Source organism: Macrobrachium nipponense, chromosome 16, assembly GCF_015104395.2.
Source record: "Macrobrachium nipponense isolate FS-2020 chromosome 16, ASM1510439v2, whole genome shotgun sequence".
Lineage (NCBI taxonomy): Eukaryota > Metazoa > Arthropoda > Malacostraca > Decapoda > Palaemonidae > Macrobrachium > Macrobrachium nipponense.
Window position 1 is genome coordinate 33,093,209 of NC_087209.1, and position 25,614 is coordinate 33,118,822.

The 25,614-nt window shown below is 38.7% G+C and overlaps 2 protein-coding genes across 4 annotated transcripts in view; one reads left to right on the top strand and one right to left on the bottom strand.

Moving 5' to 3' along the window:
- Positions 1 to 12,279, top strand: part of LOC135195646 (transferrin-like) — a 58,691-nt gene extending 46,412 nt beyond the window's left edge. The window contains 9 exon segments of the mRNA XM_064222018.1: positions 302 to 456; positions 2,377 to 2,516; positions 3,803 to 3,969; positions 4,173 to 4,413; positions 5,559 to 5,704; positions 7,954 to 8,091; positions 9,246 to 9,376; positions 10,015 to 10,158; positions 11,529 to 12,279. Of these exon segments, the coding sequence (XP_064078088.1) occupies positions 302 to 456; positions 2,377 to 2,516; positions 3,803 to 3,969; positions 4,173 to 4,413; positions 5,559 to 5,704; positions 7,954 to 8,091; positions 9,246 to 9,376; positions 10,015 to 10,158; positions 11,529 to 11,660 (1,394 nt within the window). The 3' untranslated portion in view covers positions 11,661 to 12,279.
- A 2,714-nt stretch (positions 12,280 to 14,993) lies between these two features.
- LOC135195647 (uncharacterized) overlaps positions 14,994 to 25,614 on the bottom strand; it is a 68,322-nt gene continuing 57,701 nt past the window's right edge. For all 3 annotated transcript variants that reach the window (XM_064222021.1, XM_064222019.1, XM_064222020.1), the window contains exon 10: positions 14,994 to 16,394. In XM_064222021.1, the coding sequence (XP_064078091.1) occupies positions 16,164 to 16,394 (231 nt within the window). In that variant the 3' untranslated portion in view covers positions 14,994 to 16,163. The remainder of the gene's footprint in view (positions 16,395 to 25,614) is intronic.

Below are 25,614 nucleotides of genomic sequence, written 5' to 3' on the forward strand. Positions count from 1 at the left end.
CAGGGACTTGGTACATTTTCTCATCTGCTGGGAACGGTGAAGAAAATCGGATGGTGTTCGTGAAAAAGTAAACTCTTTCGAATATAAGTTTGCATACATGCAATTCTAAATTGTAATCTTGATGGACCTGAAGACAATTATATACAGTCAGTCCACATGAAAGACTGATTGTACATACGCGTCATTATGTATATTATATTGTATTATGTCAAACCCTTTGCAAATATATAGATATGTAATAACATGTCTGCATGAGGATGGACTACATGAGTACCCCTTTGTTTTGATTTCTTGCTTTCAGAGGAAAGATATACTGCAATGTGCTCTATGTGCAAAAGTGGGACGTGTGATGAGAAGGACGAATACGCCGGTTACGAGGGCGCTCTGAAATGCCTCACGGAAAAGGGGGGAGACGTCGCCTTTACTAAACTCAGCGCTGTGAAGGAGTTCTTCAAGGCTTGTATTTTCCCTTATTGATGCTTTAGAGTTCCAGCTGGGCCGTAAAATTAAGTTTCCCTTCTTCATTCTAACACCAGTTTGGGTTTGTAATGATTTTGGTTCAGTGTCTGTCGAAGGGCGAGACTTTTACATCAGTTATTTAAGTAGACTTCAGAGTTCCTTGCGGGAGTCTTTTATCCTAGATGATCATTGTTTTCTTCGAAGGCTGCTTAGATTTTATCATTATGATGTTTACAAAGTGAAGCTGAAGGCAGCAGAAAGAACTGAATTAAATAAAGTAATTGTAGCAGAAAAAATAATTGATTTAACAAGAGAAAGACACGGTCTTTCATAAATTCTCTTCACTTACATCAGGCATCAGTTTATAGCAGTGGTGGGCAAACTTTTCAGAGCGACAGCCACATGAGTGGGCCTTGAAAAGTCAAAAGTCAGAATCAGGCTGAGCTCTTGAAGATAATACAACATATAGACAGCGTAGTTAGTAAAAACAAACAAATTGACAAATTCAGAATCCAGCACAAGCAATTTAATGGGGGAAATGTTTCTCGTCACAATTCTGTTTTACAATTCGTTTAAAGTCTGGGACAAGGTTGCTGGCAGAAACTTATCACTGCAATTAAGTTTGTCTGACAACATGGACCTGTTCTTGGACTTATTTGTCCTCGTGCAGGAAAAACTCTGCTCACAGATGTAAGTGGAACCAAAAATAGAGAATAATCTGGAAGCAAAATTTTTAAAATATGGGAGACATTGAACTGAGAGTGACTTGTAAAACTCTCCTAATGGTAGGGGGTGCAACATTTGCTTCAATGAAGGATCAGATTTAATATCTATCAATTCAAGCTGTAATTCATCAGGTGATGCATCGACACCAGCAGAGAAAGGGGAAGTTAATAAGTTTAATTTATTCTTATAAACTTTAAATTATAATATGTTCACTCAAAATTTTTATTTTTTCATTTTTCTAATTTTCTGCCATGGAGGGCCGCACGTGGCACTCGGGCCGCAGCTTGCCACGTATGTCATTGAAACAAACGTTAAGGATCTCTCACAAAATTTATAGATATTTATTGTTTTTTTTTCTTACATTTGACCGCATGAATTGAACTGTATTGCTGGCCCTTTATTCCATATTTATATCTCATGTGAACAACGCTGCAAATACGTAGTCAGAAACACTATTCATTTTACAGGTTGTTTATTAAGTTTGCAAGCAAATTCTGTCTCGGTTTGGAATGATGGCTCATGCTGTCTGGCTTTAAGAATGCAGAACTAATTCAGTCACTGCCAGTTTCTACCGCTTTCTATGCAAAAAAATCATACTTTTAGTACTTTTAGTATAGGAACTGGTAGTTCTGGATTTTCGGTAAAAAGAAAAAAAATGCAGGGAAGATAAACTATGTTCTGTTTTATGTTATTTGATTGGAAACTCCACGAGTTAGAAAACAAAATTTTTAGTCACTCCTCGTTGTAAGTATTCTTGATCATAGTGTTTGCTTTAATTCGTTTTACAGTCAGTGTAACTATATATTTACTCCCCGTAAGGGGTTAGTGCCGTCAGTACACCTTACGGGGTGCTCTATAGGCATTACTAAAGGTTCTTTGCACCGTCCCTTTGGCATCCAGCTGCAACCCCTTCCATTCCTTTTACTGTGCCTCCATTCATATTATCTTTCTTCCATCTTGCTATCCACCCTCTCCTGACAATTGTTTCATAGTGCAACTATGAGGTTTTCCTCCTGTTACGCCTTTCAAACCTAAATACGCTCAATTTCCCTTCCAGTGCTAAACGACCGCATAGGTCCCCTTGGCCTAACTATATTTCATTTCATTCCTATATATTTAACACTTCTTACCAAATCATACACCTTTGCATCTGTTGCAGGCTTTGTTATCATTATTATTGTGTTTAAATAGGTGACCCGAAATGTGAACAGCAGCCTCTATGGCCTCCTTTGCCCTGACAACAAGGTGGTCGACATCAATTCACCGAAAGCAGAAAGGTGCTACTGGGCCACACGTCCATGGGATGCCTACGTCACTCATGGAGGCGTCAGGTGAGTGCTGATTTAGTCATGTTCATGACGCTGTTGCATCTGTCTCGGTTAACATTTCGGTTTTAGTGCTGAAATGTTTTGCAGTTTTGGAGCACTCCTAACAGAATAATTTTAATTTAGTACTATAATACTGTGTGCTAATGTTTATGCATATGCTTAATTGTTTTTCTTTCTGTTAGCTTTAATGTTACTGCTGAAAAGTTTATAATTAGCATTATCTCATTGTACTAAACCTTTGATTACCACAATTTTTTACTAGTCGGTTTCCTTATTATGGAGGATTTTTGCTAAGCTGTCTTGTTAAAAGTGATGCATTTTGCAAATACGTCTCTTGAATCGAATAAGCGTAAAATACAGGTTAGTTTAGGAGAGAAACTATGAAAAATTGATCTTGGCTGTGGGGTGCAATGTGTGTTTAAGGGTAACCAATAGTTGAAGGCCTGATCCCTAAAGCTTGTTGAAAGTACTAGGATTTTCCGTGCCCGCTGAATAATGATTAACTACCGTAATTCAAGGATGAACTTCATGACCTACTTAAAAGCTAAAACCACACGTTATCGGTTAACTTTTACCCATTTTCAGGTTAGACATATTACCGTAATTTCCATCCATTTATTGGCATTGCAACAGCTAATCTTGTCGATGTATTCAAGTAATGCATTACTGTTATCACTTTGTGCTAAATAAAGTGTTTACTTTTTACTTGTTATTTTTCTGTGACAAACGATGGTTGTAACGTTCATGGAACACTTACAATAATTACGATGGCATTTCTCTGGGAAGGAAGATAGATCAGAAAAAATCTGTAAACATGAATATCATCATTATTATTGATCTTATTATACTCTGTTTTAAAAAGTTATTATTGCTTACTACCTCTGTTTAAAGCATCCAGTCAATTTCAGAAATATCGTTTAAACCTCGAGAAAAAATGAGCTCATGCATAAGGCGTAGATTTCCTAGAGAAGCACTACACTAGTCCGTTTCAAATTCTAGCAAGTATGTGATAGGATTTGGAGGTTCTTGTTGTTGTTCTTAAATCTCTGTCTGAACAATGACAGAAATTAGAGCATTTCTCATACATGGGACGTGTTTGAGAGCACGCCTTGTAGAGAGACATGAATACTTAGCTGTGTATAAGAACAAATTTCCCTAAACAGATATATTTGGCATCTTTTTGGGTTACATTCACCACAGTTGTCATCTATAGTTTGTTGCATTTGTTTAAATATCCAGAGAATTGTAAATTAGTCAGTTTATGTTGTTATATTTTTTTACCTTGACAGTGATGCAAAGGTCCACAGGCTCTTTTGGGCTTTGACTGAGGCCAAAAGAAAAGCAGAGGAAGACATGGAGGCAAGGCAATGGTATTTTACCACGCTGGGGATTGGGGATGCCAGTGATGTCTTCCCAATGTTGGAAAAGACTGTAACTCGACAGTATTATGCAAAAAGTAAGTTCACTTTTCCTCAAGCCAGTTTTATGTGTGTAGATTTCTATATGGGCACAATCTCTCATATGAAACAGTTTCCTTAGTACTTGTTTTCCGTGTGTATGTAGTTCGCCTTACCATAAAATACTTGTCTAAGGTCACAACTAAATTTCCCCCTATCTTTATAGCACGCGAGTGATATTTGTTTTCTTGTCACTTTTCAGGTCGCATGGATATTGTTGAAGCTGAAGAAATGTGTTCAGAAACTCCAGTCAGATTCTGCGTACGAAATGATGAGGAGGAAAACAAATGTAATGACTTGAGAGGCGTTTTGAATCTGAGGGGCACTACGCCCCCCCTTCAGTGTGTGAGGGCACAGAATACCGAAGACTGCCTCTTCCGCATCAGCGTCGACCAAGCTGATTTGATATCACTCAATGACGTCGCAAGATACAGATTTAACGAGTAAGACTTTCTTTAACGCGCATTGGCATGTGTTTTTATGGTTGCTAATTTATAACACGGTATACAAATAAATGAATATTGACGCAAGGTATATGGAGCTAGCAGAAGAATGCAAGAATTGAATGTTAAGTTAAAATTAAGCAAAATCATAAAGTACAAACTACAGTCCAGTCTGTACGAAAACTAGTGTTACGAAAAAGAGTAACGTCATCGAACCAAAAACAACAAATTATAAGGTTTACTGCAGATGACCCTTAATTTCAGAGCTAGTTTGTCATTTTGGGTTTGAGTGTCAACAAATTTCGTCGACAGAACGTCTAAAGTTATTTTAAGGTGAAAGCGGTAAGAGTAAGACCAAAGAGTGACATGAATATAAGCTTATCTTATCTTAATTTAAATAAAATCCTTCTCTCATCATGGTTCGCCAATATCTTTTAAGCGCCTATTAACAGTTGTACCAATTCTTAACAGTCCGCAGATTCAGGATTGATTATGAAGAAAACTGTCAATAAGAAAGGTAAATTGTTTTTAGAACACTAAATGGAATATACTCTTATCGTAATAACTTTTATGCTTACACTGTTTACAGGGATTATTAAATATTCTTGGATCAAGTCCCAAGCTAATAATAAATTTTGTCTTTGCGTCACGTCTAGTAATATAATGAACCAGTCTGTTGTGAAATGGTGAAAGTAAGCTATTATTTTAAGAACATTCCACCAAGGAATAATTTGGCAAATTTACCTGAGTAGGGGTTTTAGAAATGATGTGAAACACTTGAAAGCACACATGAAATCCAAATACCAGTTGTGCGCAAATTCAGAGTATGACTGCACCAGATTCTATAATAAGAATATATTGAGTGAGGATAATGATTATTATAACATGCATATTTCCCTTTTGAAAACAAAAGCATCAGTTCTTTTCAAAATGTTCTTACTTATCATAAGAAGTGCTGCCAGAGATAATCAAATAAAGAACTAACTTTTTTTTTGCAGTCTTCCATATTTGAAAGGATCAAACATAGAATTCTATACCTTACGAGCATGTTTCATCTAAAGGATCAAACGTAGATAATATATTTTACTGCGTTTATCTCTCTCTTAATATTTCCCTCTTACATGCATGCTATCACTTTGTTTCAGTAAGTATAACCTTGTTGACCTGGTCAGTGAAAATTACGGAGCTGCCCAGACCACCAACTATTACCTCCTCGCCGTAGTGAAGAAATCGCCTGATCTGACTTCCACCACAGACCTGGCCGGGAAGACGACTTGCCATAGCCTTGATGGTAAGACTAAGATTGCGTATAATCACATAGGCTTATTTTGCAGGTATAAGTTCGATGTTTTTAAAGAAGGTTTCCTTATATGATTTTCAAATGAACTTGTCATTATCTTACGAAGAAATTTTAAGACATTAATCAGATGTATTCGATTAAGAGATCCATATTAGATTTGCTGTAATTTTTTTCAGACATTACTCACGTTTTCTGGTGAAGCTTCATATTAGGCACGCCAGTGTATATATTTTAGCCGTTTGTCGGGTGTTTTCTAATAAAATACTAGTTTTTTTTAGTATTATCTTCGGACGATATTCAGGCGGTTTGTGATAAATGCTTTGTTTGACTATATAGTCCATGGGTCCTCAACCTGGGAATCGACCGAGTGAAAATAATCACTTTCAGCCTTCTCACTGGTGCAGTATAATATAATATATGCAGAGGTTGACTACACTTTTTCCTAAATAAATTCAAATTTCTTAGCGACAATAGTGACGGCTAGTCTTTTGTAGTACAGTGATTTAATTCAACGCATTAATCATACCACAGAAATTCATCAACTAAGGTAATTATAACTGTCAAGTTTGTAATAAATTTGGTTCTTATAAAGCAAAGATGTTTTCTTCATCAACACTTTATTTATTTATTATTGTATGTTTTTTTTTACCTTTTTTTTATCGGGGAGGGGTGTGGAATTTTGGAGGAAAATGATAGGGAGTCACACGAAGGTTGAGAATTCATGAAGGGAGGAATGAAGTGAAAAAGGTTGAGAACCAGTAGGCTACTATGAGATTCAGGGTCTCTGTAACACGGTTTTTTGGACTTTGCTCCTTGTCAAAGCATCGGATGTAGCTGAAAGTTGACATATGTATATTTTACAACCACACACAAATTTTCTCAGCATTATCAATAACCTAAACCCGATAGTTTTAATTTTTATAGAGTAAAAATGATCTAGCCGACGCCATGGCCAATGATTACGAGCCAAGAATCGAAAAACATTCATTACGTAAGCAAGGTAAATAAACACCTTTTGACTAAATGTTGCCCCGCCCATCCACCAGACAGAAATGCCATCGGCTCTGAAACCCAAAGACTTTATGAATGGCGGAACGATACATAGATGAGGTTGGGGTATCAGTGCTAGCGTAGTAATACTACAGTAGCAGTAGTGCCGCAACAGTATAGCAGTAATATACATGAATTAAACGTTTAGACCAACTGCTGGGATCCTTGAGGATCATTTAGCACTTCTTACAACTACTCGAGAAATTAGTTTTTATAGCCAGAAGTTAAATTTTCGAATCCAACAATGCCCATGGTAGCCTTCAGTGTTATCCTGAATTATAACGAGGCGAAAGTGGGTGGAGCCTCATGAAGTCACCATTCTGACGATAATTATTGGTGAAGGTTTAAAGCCAATATACGGTACCGGCTATTTTTTTTCAGTAAATAGGTAGATAGCCAATAAATAAAAATTGCTTGCCATTGGATATAGCAGTTATCAAATCAAGCTTGTCTACTATGTTTTTGGTAATTACCAACTATTCCCTGCATCTTGTCAATCTGATTGTGACCTATAAAGTCGACTGTAATTTCTTTGGAAACTTATTTTGGGAGTTAGACTAATAATCGAAATGTTTTTGTATTTATTAACATATTTTGTTGGTTTGTTCATTATGACAATCATCAGTGGGGAGGTTCCAGAGTTCATAAAGGTGTACTGCTTTGCTTCTATTTAAATTTGTATGTCATTGTTGCCAGAGGTTTAGCCTTCGTTACGTATAGCCAATCATCCATCGAGAAAGAGGGAAGAAATGATGTCATAAGTTACGTAAAGAGTGCGTTCGAAACCTTTCCTCTGAGTAAGTTGGCCCGTCTTCAAAAAAGGTCACTTTTACATTATAAGTACCAAATTTATTCAACCTACGTAGTGCAGAATACACTCAAAATTTATGTGTTGATATAATATGTATTCTGAATAAGCGTTATATTTATGAAATGCATAGATAAAAAGTTATTGCGAAAAAACCGTGTTACAGAGGCCCTGAATCTCATAGTAGTCGGTATATAGTAGATCTCTTTTTATTCATAAATTGTAAATAAATATAAACCATAAAATCTGCGTGAGTAGTTTTTATTAGCTGTATAATATATGTCTCTAATTTAATTTATTCTCTGGAGATTATCTGCTTTGCTTGAGCAATTTATTGTTTTTTCACATTCCTTCATCTTACTTACCTGTTGATTTCTTGCAGGCAACAGTTCCATTGATTATTCCCTGACTGGATGTATGAGTGGGAAAAGTGATTTCTTCGATGCCTTCTCAGACGCCATGGGCTGCCTCACTGCGTCCAACAAAGATGTGGCCTTTGTCAAGCTGCCACACGAATCAAGTAGGTTTTTCCATCATAAGTGTTTTTGTAGAGGGGTAACTGTGGCGTAAGGGAATTGCCAGTTGTCTCGCGCACTCGCACGTGGACCACCTCCGAAACTTATTAGTTCTTTCTCATTGAGTTTGTGTGGTGATTTGCCTTCTAAAGTAAGGGAAAATAATATCGAATCTTTACTCGCGTTTTTGAAAGGTTCATTCGAATTGATTTGGGACTCGTACCTTCATGAGAGTTCAGTGCAAGGAATACGTAGGTATCAATAAGTGGAAAATTTAACTGTTGAAGCCAATCGTCTAAGTAACTTTTCCGTATCATTCTAGATGCGCTGTATTCATGAAAAATACCAACAAATTATTGAGGCCAAAGTATTAGCTTTACCAGGGGAAGAACCTGTCCAAAAAATAAATAGAAACCTACATTTTTTTTGCTGTAATCTCAACCCTGTGGGAATCTTTGTACTTCTGTCTGTCCATCTCTGTAGTTCTGTTTGTCTGTCTGGATGCCTCTGGCACATAGAGATCTAAAGATATGCTGTAATTCACTAGCGCTTCTTGATACAATTAAAAAAAATCTCCTTTTCCAAAAGCATCAAAGAGTGAATGCTTACAACTGAGTACTCTCATGAGGTGGTAGTGGTCATTGGGCTCTGCATAATTCTTATGAATAAATATCAGGGATTTCTAGCATCTTCAAAAAGATACTATAGACAATACAGACCCGTTGGTTTCTTGCTCTTCGATCATGTATCCTTTATGTTTTTTCCACATTAACCATATGAGCTTCACATTATAAAATTAAACAGATGAAAATTGTAGACAGAAATGTCCCTTTATCACATAAATCATTATCTCTGTCAGTGTTTTTGGTTAACTGATAACCTTACCATGCATAAAAACATCAAGTTTAATAAAATTCAGAACGATTTATCAGTTACAGTAAAGCATTTTGTTTTGAAGGCAGTAGGTTTGATTCTTTACGAAAGTTGAAATTGTCTTGTTTTATTTTGTTTGATTTGTTCAGTGCCTGCATTTAAGAATGTCATCCGCTAAAAAGCTAAAGAATGTGAAAAACAGCCCTAAAATTTTCCAGTCACTTTTCTTTGGTTAGATGACGTAAGCCATTATTAAAGTTTGAAATGTAAGTACAAGTATTTGCAGCCGTGGCAGGAGAGTATGTCCCACCTCAGCTGAATCCCGACGACTTCCAACTCCTTTGTGCCAATGGGGTCATGCCCCTCAATAATTCTAATGCCCCTCAGTGCAACCTTGGGAGGGTTCCTGCAGATATGGTGAGTTTAGAAGAGACCACAGTCTAGTTCCTGTTTTTTGTATCGGTTAATTTTAAATGGATAATGTTTGTGAAAATATCATTACATTTTTCTGTTGTATAATAGCTTTCTCAGCTTTCATTATTGCCACATATATACTGACGTCACTTTCAGAAATCGTGATGTTTTGGAATTCCAATCAAATGTTAAATTATCTGAGTGTCAAGAGAATTTGTGCCGTAATGTAAGAACAGATATTTACACGTATGTTCTGTACTGTAAAATATGTAGTGCAGTACGATCAGTTTATAGTGGAAATGTTTTACTTAGTTTGAGCAAGGTTTGAGGCCATATCCATTTCTGCTGTTACATAGTTTTTTTTATGGTCAGATAGAAACAGGTGCATCTATCCACATTAAACTCAGTCACTGCTAGATGTATGTTAAGGGACTCATTTTTGAAAAATGATAAACATATCTCGTGTAAAGTGGCATTTCATATGAACAATTTGGCCAGTCATTCATTGACTGTTAATATCTCAGTTATGTTATCCACTGATTTGAAAAAACACCCATTATGTTTATACATTTTGAAAGCGTAATCAGCTTCTGTCTTCGCAAATTCTTTTTATTTCTTATTACTTTTCATCTGTCCTCTAGGTTGTTACCCGATTTTCTGAGTCTTCTTCAAGAAGGCAGGATATGCTCCATCTACTTCTAGAATCAGCTAAAGTATTTGGCAAACCAGATTCATTTTTCAGACTCTTCAGCGAGTACTACTCAGCAAAGGATCTTCTCTTCAGGGTAAGAACGAGAAATGAATTTTGTCATTTGAGTTACATACTAGCCATACTATTTTGTCTACAAGCGCACACATACATACATGCATATATATATATATATATATATATATATATATATATATATATATATATGTATGTATATATATATATATAACTCTAAAGGAATAACAAGACGGTGGTCACTGCTTTATTATTACTTTGCCTGCCAAATCGCGGATAAAGCCCAAAAAAACTTCTACAACATTCGCTTTGGAAACTCCATAAACTACACAGAAAGCCCATCAGTGTGGTGTCATGCTCCCCACACATGGTACGCCATTCACATCTGTCTCTTACGCACTCTCGAGCTTCCTAGATGTATAATAAAGCCATTCATTTTCAATTCCTTTTTCCCCTCGACAGATCAACCCTTCCTAGAAATGGCCCCCCAGTCTCGGGTATATGTGGGTTCCAAGAATCTCCTGGTTAGTATAATAAGGATGGAGTTAAAAAAGACAGAATAGGCATGTTAACTGTTTATGAGACAGTCCCAAAGAATGGAAGGGCAATGGGGAAGTGGCGTTGCTGCTAGTGAAGCCAACAAAATCATTAATGAAAGATCCAACGGTGGCAATTAAGGCAAAGAGGAAAATACTTCTCAGACGGAGGTTGGGCCAATCATAACATAAGAGGAAAAGAAAGATCACACTTGTCGGAATATTATTGAGGTCAAGAATAACGATAATAAAGGAATCAGTCGACTGATGTACCAGAACTTGAAGAAGACCTGACGTTAATTATGAATGACTTCACGGTTCATCGAATATGTGTACGTGATAAATGAAAGCGCTTGGTACCTACTCTTTAATTGTACCGAGCGCGCGCGCACACACACACAGACGCACACAAAATTTATCCAGTGGCTTTTTGTCTGTAATGTATGTCCCTCATTCAAAATAATTTTTAATGAAACACCCTGTAGAAGTCGTTTTGGCAGTTTGTTTCAAATGGACAAGGAAATGTTTTCCCCTACTTTGTCGATGAAACATTATAGCTTAGTAGTAATACATTTTCGAGTCGTTTATATTGATAGTCTCTGTTTTAATCGACTGGTAAAGTATTTACTTAGAACTTATTAAAGATTTGTTTAGCTTAAAAATGTGATAGGGTAAGAGAAGGTTTATTACATTTAATGAATATTTATTATATGTGAATCAGTGGAATGATATTATATAAATTTATTGTGATCTTTGGTTTTACTAAGATTTTATGAACAGTTTGAATTATGAAATGACTTCTTCACCCAAACTCTTATCATAAAGGAAAGAGGTCTCCTCTTTACCAGTGTCAGAAGCTCATTATTCCTGATCATGTACCTGATTTTGTTTGCAGGACAAAACTACTAGCCTCACTTCTCTGCCAGATAAACATTACCAGATCTTCCTCGCTACCATGTGGAACTTGGCTTGTCAGTTGTACGACGCCCACGTCTCCTTTCAAAGTGCTGAAAAAAAGAAATTATAGCTGAAGAAGTCAGGCCTGAAGACAGTTGAAAGACCAACTAGGAACTAGTTATCAACTGCATAATTAGATCCACTCCTGGAAATGTTTATGGAGTTGTCATGAACGATTTCTGGGGTAACTGTGTTCATAGTGCTTTTTAGATTTGGGAGCATGCGAGCAATATTGCAAAATTTTATCTGCTTAATAAATCAGAGGATTAACAATTCATATCTCCTCATTCTTGGAAACGCAAGAGACACCACTTGCTCTGAGACTTCCTCTTTGGAACTTTATTTGTACATTCATAATCCTGGATCTGACTGGATTGAGCAACGAGGAATTTCTTCGTGCGGGGAGACCTGATTAAATTTCTTTGTGTACATAGGTCAAACTCACTAGAGAGATTATATCGAAAAAAAAAAGATACTGTGATATCAAACATGGACGTGACCCAATCCACGTAAGATTTTGTAATGATGTCTTTATTTTTCAAGATACTCGCCAAATACATTGCTGATTTCCACGTTAATCTATTCCAAAGCACCTTATGTTAGCTGCAATGCATTTGCTATGTGGTTGGTGCAAAGTTTTATTGTAAATGCCTTAAGAAAGCAGAATAATATAGAATTAACCATTGATATACAGGTTTCTTCATCCTCCTCATAAATACGTAGGGAGAGTACTGGGTTTATATACAAAATCGGGTAAGTTCCAGTTGTCTGAATATGGCAAGATAGAATCGCAGAAATGTAATAGGAACTTATTAGGAAGAAGCCCTAGGTCGGATATTCACACGTTTACCTGTCAGTTTATCGAAACTGACGTTAAAACGCACGTGTAGTTTGTGGGCGGAATCAGCCCACTCACCAAAACTGACAGAATTACCTAAAGTTCTTTCGACCGACTGACAGGTGATCGCACGTGTAGACGGGTAGCCAGCAACGATTTTATGGCAGTTCGCCGCTGGATTTCGCCTGGGAATGATCTCAGCCACCTGGACCAGAATAGGAATAAACTATGTATAGGCATAATTGATTTAATTGTTGGGCCCTGCGGCGTTATTTGTAGACCGTCGTGAGTTAAAATCATCATATAATAAATAAAAACCATTTCCATGTAAAAAATACAATTTGGTATAGGCCTAGGCCAGTGTCCTGCCTTTTTTATGAAAGGTGTTACTAATGAAAGTAGGCTTCACCACGATATAAAAACACCATTAGTACTATGTTGTGGGCTTCACGGTCCATTTCATAAATAACTCAACCAACCCCCAGGTCTAAGTTAACCGTATTCACTAATATTGTAAGAGAATAGACATCTCTCTTTAATAGACTATATTTAGATCGTACTCTGTTAGGCCTTTTTTGCTTCTTTTCTATTTTGAAGCGAACTTCCGCTGCAGCCATATAGTCTATGGAACTCCACCGCCCATCAGCCTGAGTTTCCATCGCTGCCATTAAATAGTGTTGCCCCGACGAAGGCTAGGAGAGAAATGAGAACAATGACCTCGACTTGACTGTCTGACAGTTCTACTCTACGTCTACGTGTGGACCAATATACAAAAAATACGGTATTCTTTGGATATTGGTGTGGACCAAGTTACGATCATCCGTCGAACGTTCATGGGTGAACTGACAGGTAAACCTGAGGCTAAGCGTGAATTCCCGGCCTAACGGAACGTCACTGCATGAAGTCAACAAGCTATAGAACGATATGCAATTTTGTTAGCACAAGGTAATCCCTCCTTCAGGTAAGTATTTAGACTCAAATGACTTGGTAACCAACGCAGACCTCCAAGAACTGTACCCCAGAGAACAAATTTTGTTACTTTAGGACATCAAGACGACAAGCGGCAGAGAAAATTCAAAATTCCCGCTCTCAAGAAAGGAAAGAAAAAACTGACTTGCGCCATCTTTCAGAATGTTGCTTTTGTTTGCTCTCCAGATTCCTTCTTTCCAGAATTCAGTCTCACTTCTAAGGTTGGTAGTTTCACATTTCGTGGAGCTACTTTGTTCATTGCTGCACTGAGTCGCTTTCATATTCAATGGAAGTTTCGTGGCGATAGATGTAATAGGTATGATAAATGTGTATGTATGTTAACATGAATTTTTTGGTGCTTTTTGGAATGGGAATATTCCTAGGTTACATAGTACTTTTGGTAGATCTATATTGCTATTCCGCGGCGGCCTAAACTATGGCAGTTGTGGTTTTTCTATGCAGTTTTACCTCCTGAACAAGTATTTTAAGTAATATTTATTCGGACGACTGTAATTAACTTATGGTCCACAAATTCCCATACGTACATGGTCATATAATAGAGGCTGGGTGCCTGTGATCACTAACTTCTTAAGTCTTATCAGCCAAAGATTCTTTGTCCAGATAAACAAAATTGCTTTAGTTTTCAGGTTGCATCAGTTTGGTACTTGCTGCCCATAGTCACGTGAATGTACCTAAACACAGGCAGTGTTATACTGTGTGTATATACGCACCACTATACTTCTTGGGTACCTGTCACAGTATGAGTATGTATAGCAATGCCTGTGATAACCAGTTTCCTAGGCCAGAAATTTTGGGACATAATATAGTTTTATGACTCGTATGGTTGTCATTTCTAATCCTCCTAGCATTAATTTTTTTTTTTTTCGTCTGAGTGATACCTCTCCAACAGTAAAGAGAGTGAAGATGACAGGGGATGCTAATAATCTTTCAGAGGATGTAATCAGACTTTTTCTTCGATATTTTTGTGGTTCTTCTAGTCTTCATTGTTCTTGTGAGGGAAGCATGGTATTCCTTCCACCAGTTCATGGTCATAGTAATTTACTGGTTCTATGTCTATCTCCAATGGCTGATCCTACAGTCATTCATTAAGCAGTCAGTACTATTTATTTTAGCATAGTTGGTTGCATAGGTTATATGGCCTGCTGCAAACAAGTGTGATCCCAGTTACCTACCATTCTTTAGCTGCCTCACTTGCTAGAGGGCATCACCAGTTCAAAATGTGAAGCTCTAAAACTTCCAAGACCAGCAAACAAATACTCATTGCAATGATTTGTACAGTACGTACTGGGTATGTTAAGTACTTCAAACATTCAAGCAGTTTAGCTTTTTTATGTGAATAACTGTATTTTTGTAGTTATTTCTCCAGTTTTTTTTAGATTTTTAAATTGCTCATGGTTTCTACCAGATATGCCAAAAAAATGAAAGGATTTTTTTTGTAGTGAATAGCACTTTATATAAAGATATGTCATGATGTACTTTGGTATATCTAGCAATTTATATTCTCAAGAGAATATATATTGCATGAGATAAATTACTCACTGTATGAATAAACGGGTCATGACTGAAAAGACTGTGTATGTAAAATTTTTATTCATGAAAAACCTTTTAACTTTTTGGGTTCTATAAATATATATTCATTGTGTTTTGCATAGTTATGAAGGACATACATGAATGTGTGCACAGTGAAATAAGGAAAAATATATCTTCAATGTATACATAAACCATATACGTACAATATTTTAGTATAGTGTAAACCATCATACATTTTCAAGTAGGAATATCTTTTTAGTATGTATTAATCAAATATAAAACTATATACATTTTCCATGGCATTCTTTTTTTCTTATAAAATACTGTAGCACCTTTACTGTGAAATGTAGGTCATTTCAAACCCACACAGTACTATAGATTTAAATGTACATACAAATTATTAGCTAACTGACTCTAAAAAAATTAAAGAACTAATTCTTTAATTCTTAACAGGACTTTTGCCATGTTTAATTCTCATGGCAAAGTAAGAATTACTAAAGCTAAAATAATTAGACTAACGTGATTTCTCAATTAAGTTTTGTTGTAGCAGGGAAGTAATGAATCCCATAAGTAAAAGATCTAAACTAAGAACAAAAGTTCAGTGTTGGAAAAACTGATTTGAGACTGAAATACAGTGCCATAATTTTTGTGCAGTAGCTTTTGCACAAGACACTTTTACTTTCAATGAACTTAATAAAAATGAGAATGGTGAGATTTTTAATGAAAAACTTGACAACTGCTGTAGCTGTAGGTGTAGGTGTAGAAGGGAAAATTTACTTAGTATTTTGATAATAAACCTTGGGATTCTGACATTTTTAAAGCAAAAATACATATACTTAGTATTTTGATGATAAACCTTAGGATTCCGACATTTTTTAAAGCAAAAATATATACTATATGGTACTGCAAAAACTGGACTTGTCCATAAAAACAGCATTTGTGTACATAAGAATTCTAAGAAAATGTAAGCTGTGAAAAAGCAGGCATAAGCTTGAGGGTAACTGTCATTACCCATCATTTCTCCCTGAATGCAAGCATGTGCAGTATGCTGAACATATTTAATCACCTTATTGGAAGCCTCACTTGTTCAATTACAGTATTTTCTCAGTTACTGACATCAATCAAGGTATCTATGATACTGCACTAGTTTAAATACAGTATGTTTGTGAGAATAAGATGTAATTTACGACCTCAAAATATGTAAACCACTATCACTTAAACTTCTTTTATTTTGGGATTTGGGTTTATAGCTAAGTCAGCTGCTGCTTCTTGAATACATTCATTGGAGCAAAAGACCCAATTTTTAGACATCTTGAATCTTTTCCCCAAAAGAGGCTCCTTACATGAGTAGCACTTGAAACATTGTGGTGTTGCATGGTAGAAGTACCCTCTATGACCACATCTGTTAATCTCTGGGGAAATTTTTTCTTCACATCCTTCGCAAACCTACAATAAAAAGAAAGGTAAATATGATTCTTAAATGGTACTGCATTTACTGTAATGTCTAACATTTAAAGTTTTTCTTCACAGTTTTCTTCACAGCATACAGATGTTGGTTTAAAAAAAAGTGATGCTGTCATTACTTTGAAATTCAAAAGACAAATAGTATACTGGTAATTTGAAGGATGCTTTATGAAGTGCCAGATTTAGCTCCACTTGCTAAAAGTAACTTGAGTAGTAAAATCCATCAACCATTATCCATGCAATGTAAAAACACCATACAAACAAACAACAATCCATCAACCATTAGATACTATAAGGCAAAGATTTTTTAGAACATATCCTTGAGAAAATTTACTCTATACGTATTCTAGTTTTGAATACTCTGAGGTTCTTGGCAGGGCTTCCAGTCAAAATTTTGTACTATTGTGAGAAACTAATCTGAAAACCAATAACTCAACAAATAATCTATATAAAGTTCAATAAAAATTAATAAAAAAACTGCTAAACATCTCGGATTTAATATTCAGTACATAAAGTACTTCTGCCTTAAAGCTTTCAAACTACATATTGAAATATGAATTATATGTTATATGATAGTGAACCACATTTTATATTACAGTACTATTACAATTTACTGTTGGAATGTGATACATGTATATTTTACAAATTTTTTTAACTATTGAAGTACTAGTATGAGTTATTAAACAATAGTGATCCACATTTTATACTACATACTGTGACGAAGTGCCAAGTATCTGGTTACTACACTTACCAATCATAAATGAGTACCTCACAACAGCCAGACACCTGAACCTTCATCACAGGTAAAATACGACTGAACACACTAAAGGCAACAGTGATCCCTTTAACAACTTACGAGTAGTATTGCAGAAAATCAGACTAAGTTCATTACAACAGGTGTGAGGTAATCTTATATGTAATTAAATTAATTAAAGGGCATCACTCCATCAACAACTTTAAAAGGCTAAGTATTTCCCTGATTTCAAAAGTCTTCAGTATGTATACTACTTCCCTGGTTCTAACTCACTTCCAGTAAATTGAAGGAAAACAGCTCAATTACCACTCTGTGTCTAGCTAAACATAAATATACGTACTTATATACTGGTGAAAAAGAAAACACACAAAAATTTTAAATAAAAAAAATTATTATTAAATTCAAAATTACAAGTGAAATTCACAATCCCAGGGAAATTAACTGTTACTTGAAAACAAAGCAAAGTTTGATTAATTCTTGAATTAAGTAAAATTAAATCAAAAGTAATTTATCACAAAATTCAAGAAAATTAATTAATTCAATCAAAATTTAAGTGTTAGGCAATAATTAAAATTTGGAAATTAATCTACAAGTGCTAAACAACACAAACTTGAAAAGAATTCTAAGTAAATTCAATTAAATGTGGAAAGATTATCAAAAACAACTAAGTTAATCAAATGGTGAATGCAAATGAAAACGTACAAATCACAGATTATAAAAATAGAAACACACTCTTCAGTAAGAAAATGGATAAATGCACAAAAATAATTTCAATAAGAAAGATAGATAAATGCACAAAAAATCACTTCCAATGAAACAAACACAAAACACAAAAATGTGCAATGTGTAAAAATTAAAATTTTCACCAAACCACTGTAACTATTAGTTGCAACTAATAAACCTTGTATAACATTACCTTGGTACCAATTTTCTTTCTGCTGCAGCTAACTCCAAAAATTTCAACAATTCACAATATTTCACAAAAGTAAAGGTGCCGTTACACACTTGTACAATGTTTGTTCAGATTCCACAAAAAGCACTAAATAATACTAGATAACTAAAAAATACGAAATCTAAAATTTATGAGTGACCATTCAGTAAGTATTAAATCTTTACGTTAATGTAATATCAAATATGGCGAGAGAGAGAGAGAGAGAATAGATCCAGATGCAATGATGTTCTAAGTCTGATGAATCTTTATTTTTGTACAGAAGCTGAACAGTGGATTTCGCACAAAATGTTTTGGGGCCGAGAGACAGTTACTTTCATAAAAATTCTCTTTCAAAACAATATCTAAAGAGAAATTGGAATTAAAATCACAAATAACTTTTATTATTACATGATTTAAGATGATAAAAGTATTCTAATATAAAAGGGTAATGATTTAAAAAGAAAGCAACACTAAATGACGTCATTCCCCAAAGATGACGTATGCTTAAGCAGAAGGTTCTAGAACAATCTTACGAAAAGATGATGCAATATTTCCATGTGATTTCTTGGCAAAGACATACATGTTTGAAATCAGTCATGTACGTAGTATGCTCTCTATATGTTCCAAACAGAAGTCCCAATCAGACGTGTTGACATGTTTCCAAAACAAAACGGAGATCTCGGAGTTTCTCTTATCTGAGGTGTTGACATATTATGGAAACAATTTCTAGCTTGGAACGGACAATGTTAATCTCTTTTCACATTCTATGTTATCTTAACTTTTAAATTATGTTATGCGAAATCTGAACGTACATTTATAGACATCCTATAACTCTAAGCTAAATAAGGAAATATGCATTATGAAAGTGACAGCATATAATAATTACAGTAGTACGTATTACAATTTACATACTGTTGTAACATGATATGTACATGTATTATAGCACTAAGTAGTAATTACATAGTTAAGAATTCTAAGTACACCAACAGCTAAAATTTTAAAATCCTGGTGGCAATTTTTTGTTTTGGTGTAGGTAGGTAGCCCTGCCCACTATTGAGGTAGAAGGGAAACAACATAGCAGATACATAGCTTAATATATTTCTGCTGGCTTCTGAGGGAGGTTGTAAGCAGCAGCTACTGAAATATGGATTTCGTTGTTTACCATCGTTCGCAGTACCTTTGGTTGGTATGATTGTACTAGATGTAGAGGTCAAGTTTGCTCTCCAGAAATTATCTGTAATGAGCTGTAGGCTGGGATGAAAGACAATATAGGGTTTTGTCATCTTACCTTTCCAAATCAGAGAAAGATGGGAAGCGCAAGGCTACTGCTGGGTATGAAAGGTATTTAGCTAGCCAGGAATCTTCTAAATCTTCATCTGGAACCCAGTGTCTTTGCCAGTCTCGAAGCAAAGTTTGAATGAAAATTTGAGCTAGTTTGGCTAACTACATGGCTCAGTTAGGGAAGTCAGTGCGCATTCTTCTCGATAGAGAAAAAAGTAAAGTGTTAGTGGAGGGGCTGGCTGTCTGTCCTGCTAATTCTCCTAGGTGAAGGTCTGACACTTCCCTGTACCTGGGAGAAGTCATACCGGAGGCCCAAGGGAGGTTGGTGGGGTCTGTCCACGGGCAGTTGGCCCATCAATTGCATCTGTCAGTGTTTCCCAGGTAGCGAAAGACAGCCATTGAAAAGGCTTCATGGACAGTGGTCATCGTCTTTCTTCAAGCTCGGATGTGTAGAGTCCTGAGAAACGGCGCAGATTGCACTTTAGTGATAATTTCAGACAACTGGAAAGGTTTGCAGTGGACATTTCTCACAACCCTTAGGTACCACCTAAGAAGGAGAAGGAGGCTAAGCCTTCTTGCAGTTTCTGGGATAGCCCAGAGACATTTTCTTTGGAAGATTCTCCTGGTAAATAATATACAGAAGGAGACTTGAACCAACCTGCAGTGAGATGACATAAGTGTCAGAGTACGGTTCGCCCATCAGCACCAGTGATGTCTGTGCGGCTCTTCAAGCCTTACCTGATCCTGTTTCTGTTAAACCTCGTACACCTGGTTGATCTAGTGTACGAGAGAGTGCAGGTATTTTCAAATATCTAACTCACCTGGTAGTTATATAGCTTACGTCCCTGACGTCACGGCAGAATTTCAAAACTCGCGGCAATCGCCGATTGGGTAGTCAGGTGCACCACCTGTGCGCCCTCTACCCAGGTACGTAGAACCGTTCCAACTATTCTTCAGATCTTCCCTGCCGCCGCATCGGTGACATCGTTGGAACTTCGCTCGCTTAGCCCGTGTTTTTTGCGGTTGATTTGGTGAAGTACACTTTGGCTTTGGCTTTCGCTTGATTTGGATTCTTGATTTGGACTTTTCTTGACTTTTGTTTGGATATTGTTGGTTTTGACCCTTGCTTGTTTGATCTCTCTTTTGAAAATTCCCAACATGACTGACTCTGCATCGAGTGTGAGAATGTGTGTGAGAGGTTGCAAGACTCGGCTTGCTAAAGCCTCGAAAGACCCTCATTCTATTTGTAGTAAATGTAGAAGTAAAATTTGTGAGTTGGGTGATAGGTGTAATGAATGTGTGGACTTGCCTGAGACTGAATGGATTGAGTATTACCACTATGTGCGAAAATTAGAGAAGGATAGGATAAGGAGAGCGAAGAGTACTATTTCTCGCTCCTCCAAAGATAGTCAAGGAATAGACAGTTCTCTATCCCTCAATGAACCTATTGATCCTTCTTCTGTAGTAGCAGTACCAGATACAGCTACGGAAACAGGTAAGAGTCCAACATTAAAGGACATGATGACAGCCATTCAAGCCCTTGGTCAACGGGTAGAATCCCTTGCAGAAGATAGGGATAGATTGTGGTCTAATGTGAGAGATCTTAAAGTGGCTAGTGATACAAAAAGTGCAAGTGCAGTGGAGGGTGCGGCCACTCGGATCTGTCGTGCTCCTAGTCCTAGACCTCTTCCAAGCTCACCAACCCCTGTGAGAAGGAAAGTCGACAGACGAAGAGATTTTAGCTCCCGAGCGGTCGTCCCCTCGAGCGTACCTGTTGACGATCCCCAGGACGCTCACCCTCGCCATTGGAAAGGCGAGGTTAGTGTTTTCTTCGTCGTCTGACGACGCAGTACCCAGACGGGGCTGGCGTCAAACTTCGAAATCTAGACCCCTCAAAAGACAACATCCAGTAGAGCAGGACGCCAGGCATCAAGAACTGCCAGGATGTAGTCATTGGAGCAGCCCGGAGCGCTTCCCTTCCAGCTCCAATATTTGCTCTCCTACCAAGCTAAGACGCAAGATGTCGCACAGGCGGCCGTCGTCTTTGGTAGGAGGCAAGGAAATATCGGACGGGGGGAGGCCTTCGGTGCGTGCTGCAATTCCGGAACGTTTCTCTTTTGACTCCTATGCTTGCTCTCCTACCAAGCTAAGACGCAAGATGTCGCACAGGCGGCCGTCGTCTTTGGTAGGAGGAAAGGAAGTATCGGACGGAGGGAGGCCTTCGGTGCGTGCTGCAACTCCTGAACACTTCTCTTTCGGCTCCGATTCCTGCTCTCCTACCAAGTTAAGACGCAAGATGTCGCACAGGCAGCCGTCGTCTTTGGTAGGAGGAAAGGAAGTATCCGACGATTGGATGCCTTCAGTACATGCTCCAGCTCCTCCTGCGGATTGGCATTCGTCTTCAGGACGTTCGTCTTAAGCAGAACAGGATGAAGAGAGAGATGTTGATGTTGCGGCTTCCCCAGTCTGTCCCCAGCAGCAAGAAGCTCCGCAGATTTCCTTACTACAAGATTTGCAGCAGAAGCTCTCCTCATTAATGCAGTCTTATCAGCCTGCTACAAGCAAAGGCAGCAAACGTCAAAAGCTTGGACGAAAAGCTGGACGCCAGGACGTAGAGCGCAAGGTTCTCATCACCTAGACGACAGACGTCAACATTCGGCACACCAGGACGCTGAGCGTCAAGAACCTGGACGCCAGGCGTCGAGATTCTCGACGCCAGGACGCCAAGCGTCAAGATTCTGGACGCCGAGCGTCGAGAGGCTTGGACGCCAGGCGTCAAGAGGATGGATGGCAAGACGCCTGGCGTCAAGAAACTGAAAGCCAGGACGCCGATCGTCAAGATTCTCGACGATAGAGCACCAAGAGTCAAGAAGCTGGACGCCAGGCGTCAAGAGGCTGGACGCCAAGACGCCGAACGTCAAGTATTTGAACAGCAGGACGCCAAATGTCAAGAAGTTCGACACCAGGAAGCCGAGCGTCAGGATTCTCGACGCCAGGACACCTGCAGGTGTCAAGAACATTCTTTGGAAGCACCGACGAAGCATGACATCGCTATGTCGGTTATGGGTCGATCGGAAGAAGAGGAGGATGACTCCCCCCCCCCTTCTCCTTTTGGTCCGATGGAAGACTTTTCCGACGAAGAGAATCAAAGAGATCTACAGCATTCGTCAGACTTGAAAAGACTTATGAAAGTTTTCATGGAACTTTTTCTGGAAAAATTTGTTCCAGCTGCCCCTCATTCCCCACCTTCAGAGTTCACTCTAGGGAAGGCAACTAAGAAGTCCGACTTCACAAAGATGGTGTTATCACGCTCTTCGAAGAGAGCGTTGAAAATTATGAAGGAATGGAGACCAAGGAAAGACAGCTTTCTCATTTCCTCCGGCCAGATTAGCGTCCAGATCTAGCATCTGGTATGATACTGGAGAAGCTCTTGGTCTGGGAGTTCCCACTTCTTCCCATGGGGACTTCTCGAGTCTTGTGGATGCTTCTCGTCGGACGGCCATGGGAAAGACGAAGGTATTTTGGTCTTCCTCTGAAATGGACCACCTCCTCAAAGGGATTTTTAGAGCCTTTGAAGTGTTTAATTTCTTAGACTGGACTCTGGGATCTTTGGGGAAGAAATTAGAAGTCTCCAAGTCTGCTGATACGGAAGAACTAGTTCACCTGATGTCTTGCATTGACAAAGCTCTTTGAGACAGGTCAAACGAGCTAGCGGCTCTTTTCTCGGCGGGAATCCAGAAGAAAAGGGCCCAAATGTGTTCTTTCCTTTCGAATGGGGTCACATCCATTCAGAAAGCGGAACTGCTTTTTGCTCCCCTTTCCACTCATCTTTTCCCTCAAGAATTAGTAAAGGAAGTCTCCTCTGCCTTAACTCAAAAGGCTACGCAAGATCTTATGACAAAGGCAGCAAGGAAAGTCTTACCATCAAGTTTTGGAGCTCAGAAACTCAAGGAAGCTAAACCTCTGCCTCGAGTTTCTCAGCCCTTTCGAGGTAGATCCCTCAGTAGAGGGAGCACAAGACCGGTGGCAAGAAATTCCAAGAAAAGAGGCTTCAGACAAGGGCGAAACAAAGTCTGACAGCAATCCTCTTCAGACAGCAGTAGGAGCCAGACTTTCCAACTTCTGGCAAGCATGGGAGGAAAGAGGAGCAGATCTTTTGTCAATTCAGCTTCTCAAGGAGGGATACAAGATCCCTTTCTTGAAAAAACCCCCCTTAGCAGAAAGACCAATTGATCTGTCAGCCAGATACAGAAAGGAAACCAAGGCCCAAGCGATACAGCAAGAAGTTTCTATGTTGCTTCAGAAGGGAGCAATAGAAAGAGTTCAGAATCTGGAGTCTCCAGGGTTTTACAACCGCTTATTCCCGGTTCCCAAGAGTTCGGGGGGATGGAGACCAATACTGAACGTTTTCGTGAAGAAAACAAAGTTCACGATGGAGACAACGAGAGCAGTTCTAGCCGCAGTCAGACAAGACGACTGGATGGTTTCGTTGGATCTTCAGGATGCATACTTTCACGTCCCTATCCACCCGAACTCCAAGAAGTACCTAAGGTTCGTTTACAAGGCAGAAACGTACCAATTTCGAGCTCTTTGCTTCGGCCTAAATACCGCTCCTCAAATATTCACGAGGCTGATAAGCAACGTAGCAGGAATGCTACACAAGAAACGTATCAGGGCCTCGCTGTATCTGGACGACTGGCTCCTCAGAGCCCACTCCTACACCTGCTGTCTGGAGAATCTTCAGAAGACCTAGGCCTTCTGATAAACCGTCAAAAATCTCAACTGATCCCATCCCAAGAAATCTTGTACCTGGGTATGAGGATTCAGAGTCGGGTTTTTCGGGCTTTTCCATCCGCATTGAGAACGAAACAAGCCTTGGAAAAGGTGCAAAACTTCCTAAGGAAACAGATGTGCTCTGCAAGGGAATGGATGAGTCTGCTGGGGACCCTTTCCTTGCTAGAGCAGTTTGTCTCCTTAGGAAGACTGAACCTTCACCCACTTCAATTCCACCTCACTCAACACTGGGACAAGAGGAAGACACTAGAGACAAAGTGTATTCCTGTTTCGGACTCCATGAAACACTGTCTACAGTGGTGGAACGACCCCGTCAAGCTCCAGGAAGGCCTTTCCCTAAAGCAGAGGAACCCAGACCTAGTGTTGTTTTCCGACGCCTTGGACTCGGGATGGGGTGCAACACTGGGAAAGTTGGAGGTCTCGGGCTCCTGGAACAGAGAACAGGAGAAGTTCCATATCAATCGAAAGGAACTGACTGCAATCTTTCTGGCTCTCAAGGAGTTCGGAAGAGCAGTACAAAATAAAGTAGTGCAGGTCAACTCCGACAACACCATGGCGTTGGCCTACATCAGCAAACAAGGCGGAACCCACTCCGAGTCCCTCTACAAGACGTCAAGAGAGCTTCTTCTCTGGACGAAAGAGAAAAGCGGGATGCTAGTAACACGCTTCATTCAGGGGGAAAAGAATGTAAGGGCAGACATCCTGAGCAGGAAACATCAAGTCTTGGCAACAGAATGGACTCTCCATCAGGAAGTCTGCAAGAACCTGTGGCGAACCTGGGGTCGCCCATGCATAGACCTCTTCGCCACAGCGCAAACAAAGAGGATGGAGACTTACTGTTCTCCAGTCCCAGATCCCGAGGCAACCCACATAGATGCGTTCCTCATGAATTGGGACCATCTAGACGCGTACGCTTTCCCGCCATTCAGTGGTACATAAAGTGTTGCAAAAGTTCGTATCTCACGAAGGCACCAGGATGACTCTAGTGGTACCGTTCTGGCTGACAAGAGAATGGTTCACAGAGGTACTGGAATGGATGGTGGACACCCCCAGAAGCCTCCCGTTAAGAGTAGATCTACTCAAACAGCCCCACTTGGAAAGGTATCACCAAAACCTCCAAGCTCTTCAACTAACTGCCTTCAGACTATCGAAAAACTCACAAGAGCTAGAGGATTTTCGAAGGAGGCAGCTAGAGCCATCGCAAGAGCAAGGAGGTCTTCCACCATTAAGGTATACCAATCCAAGTGGGAGACATTTAGAGGATGGTGCACGGACAACTCCGTTTCCTCTTCCAGTACCTCTGTGACTCGGATAGCAAAAATCTGCTATACCTTAAGAAGAGGCGTAACTTTTCAGCTTCTACCATTAAGGGTTACAGAAGTATGTTAGCAGCTGTCTTCAGGCATAGGAACCTGAACCTGTCGGATAATAAGGATCTACAA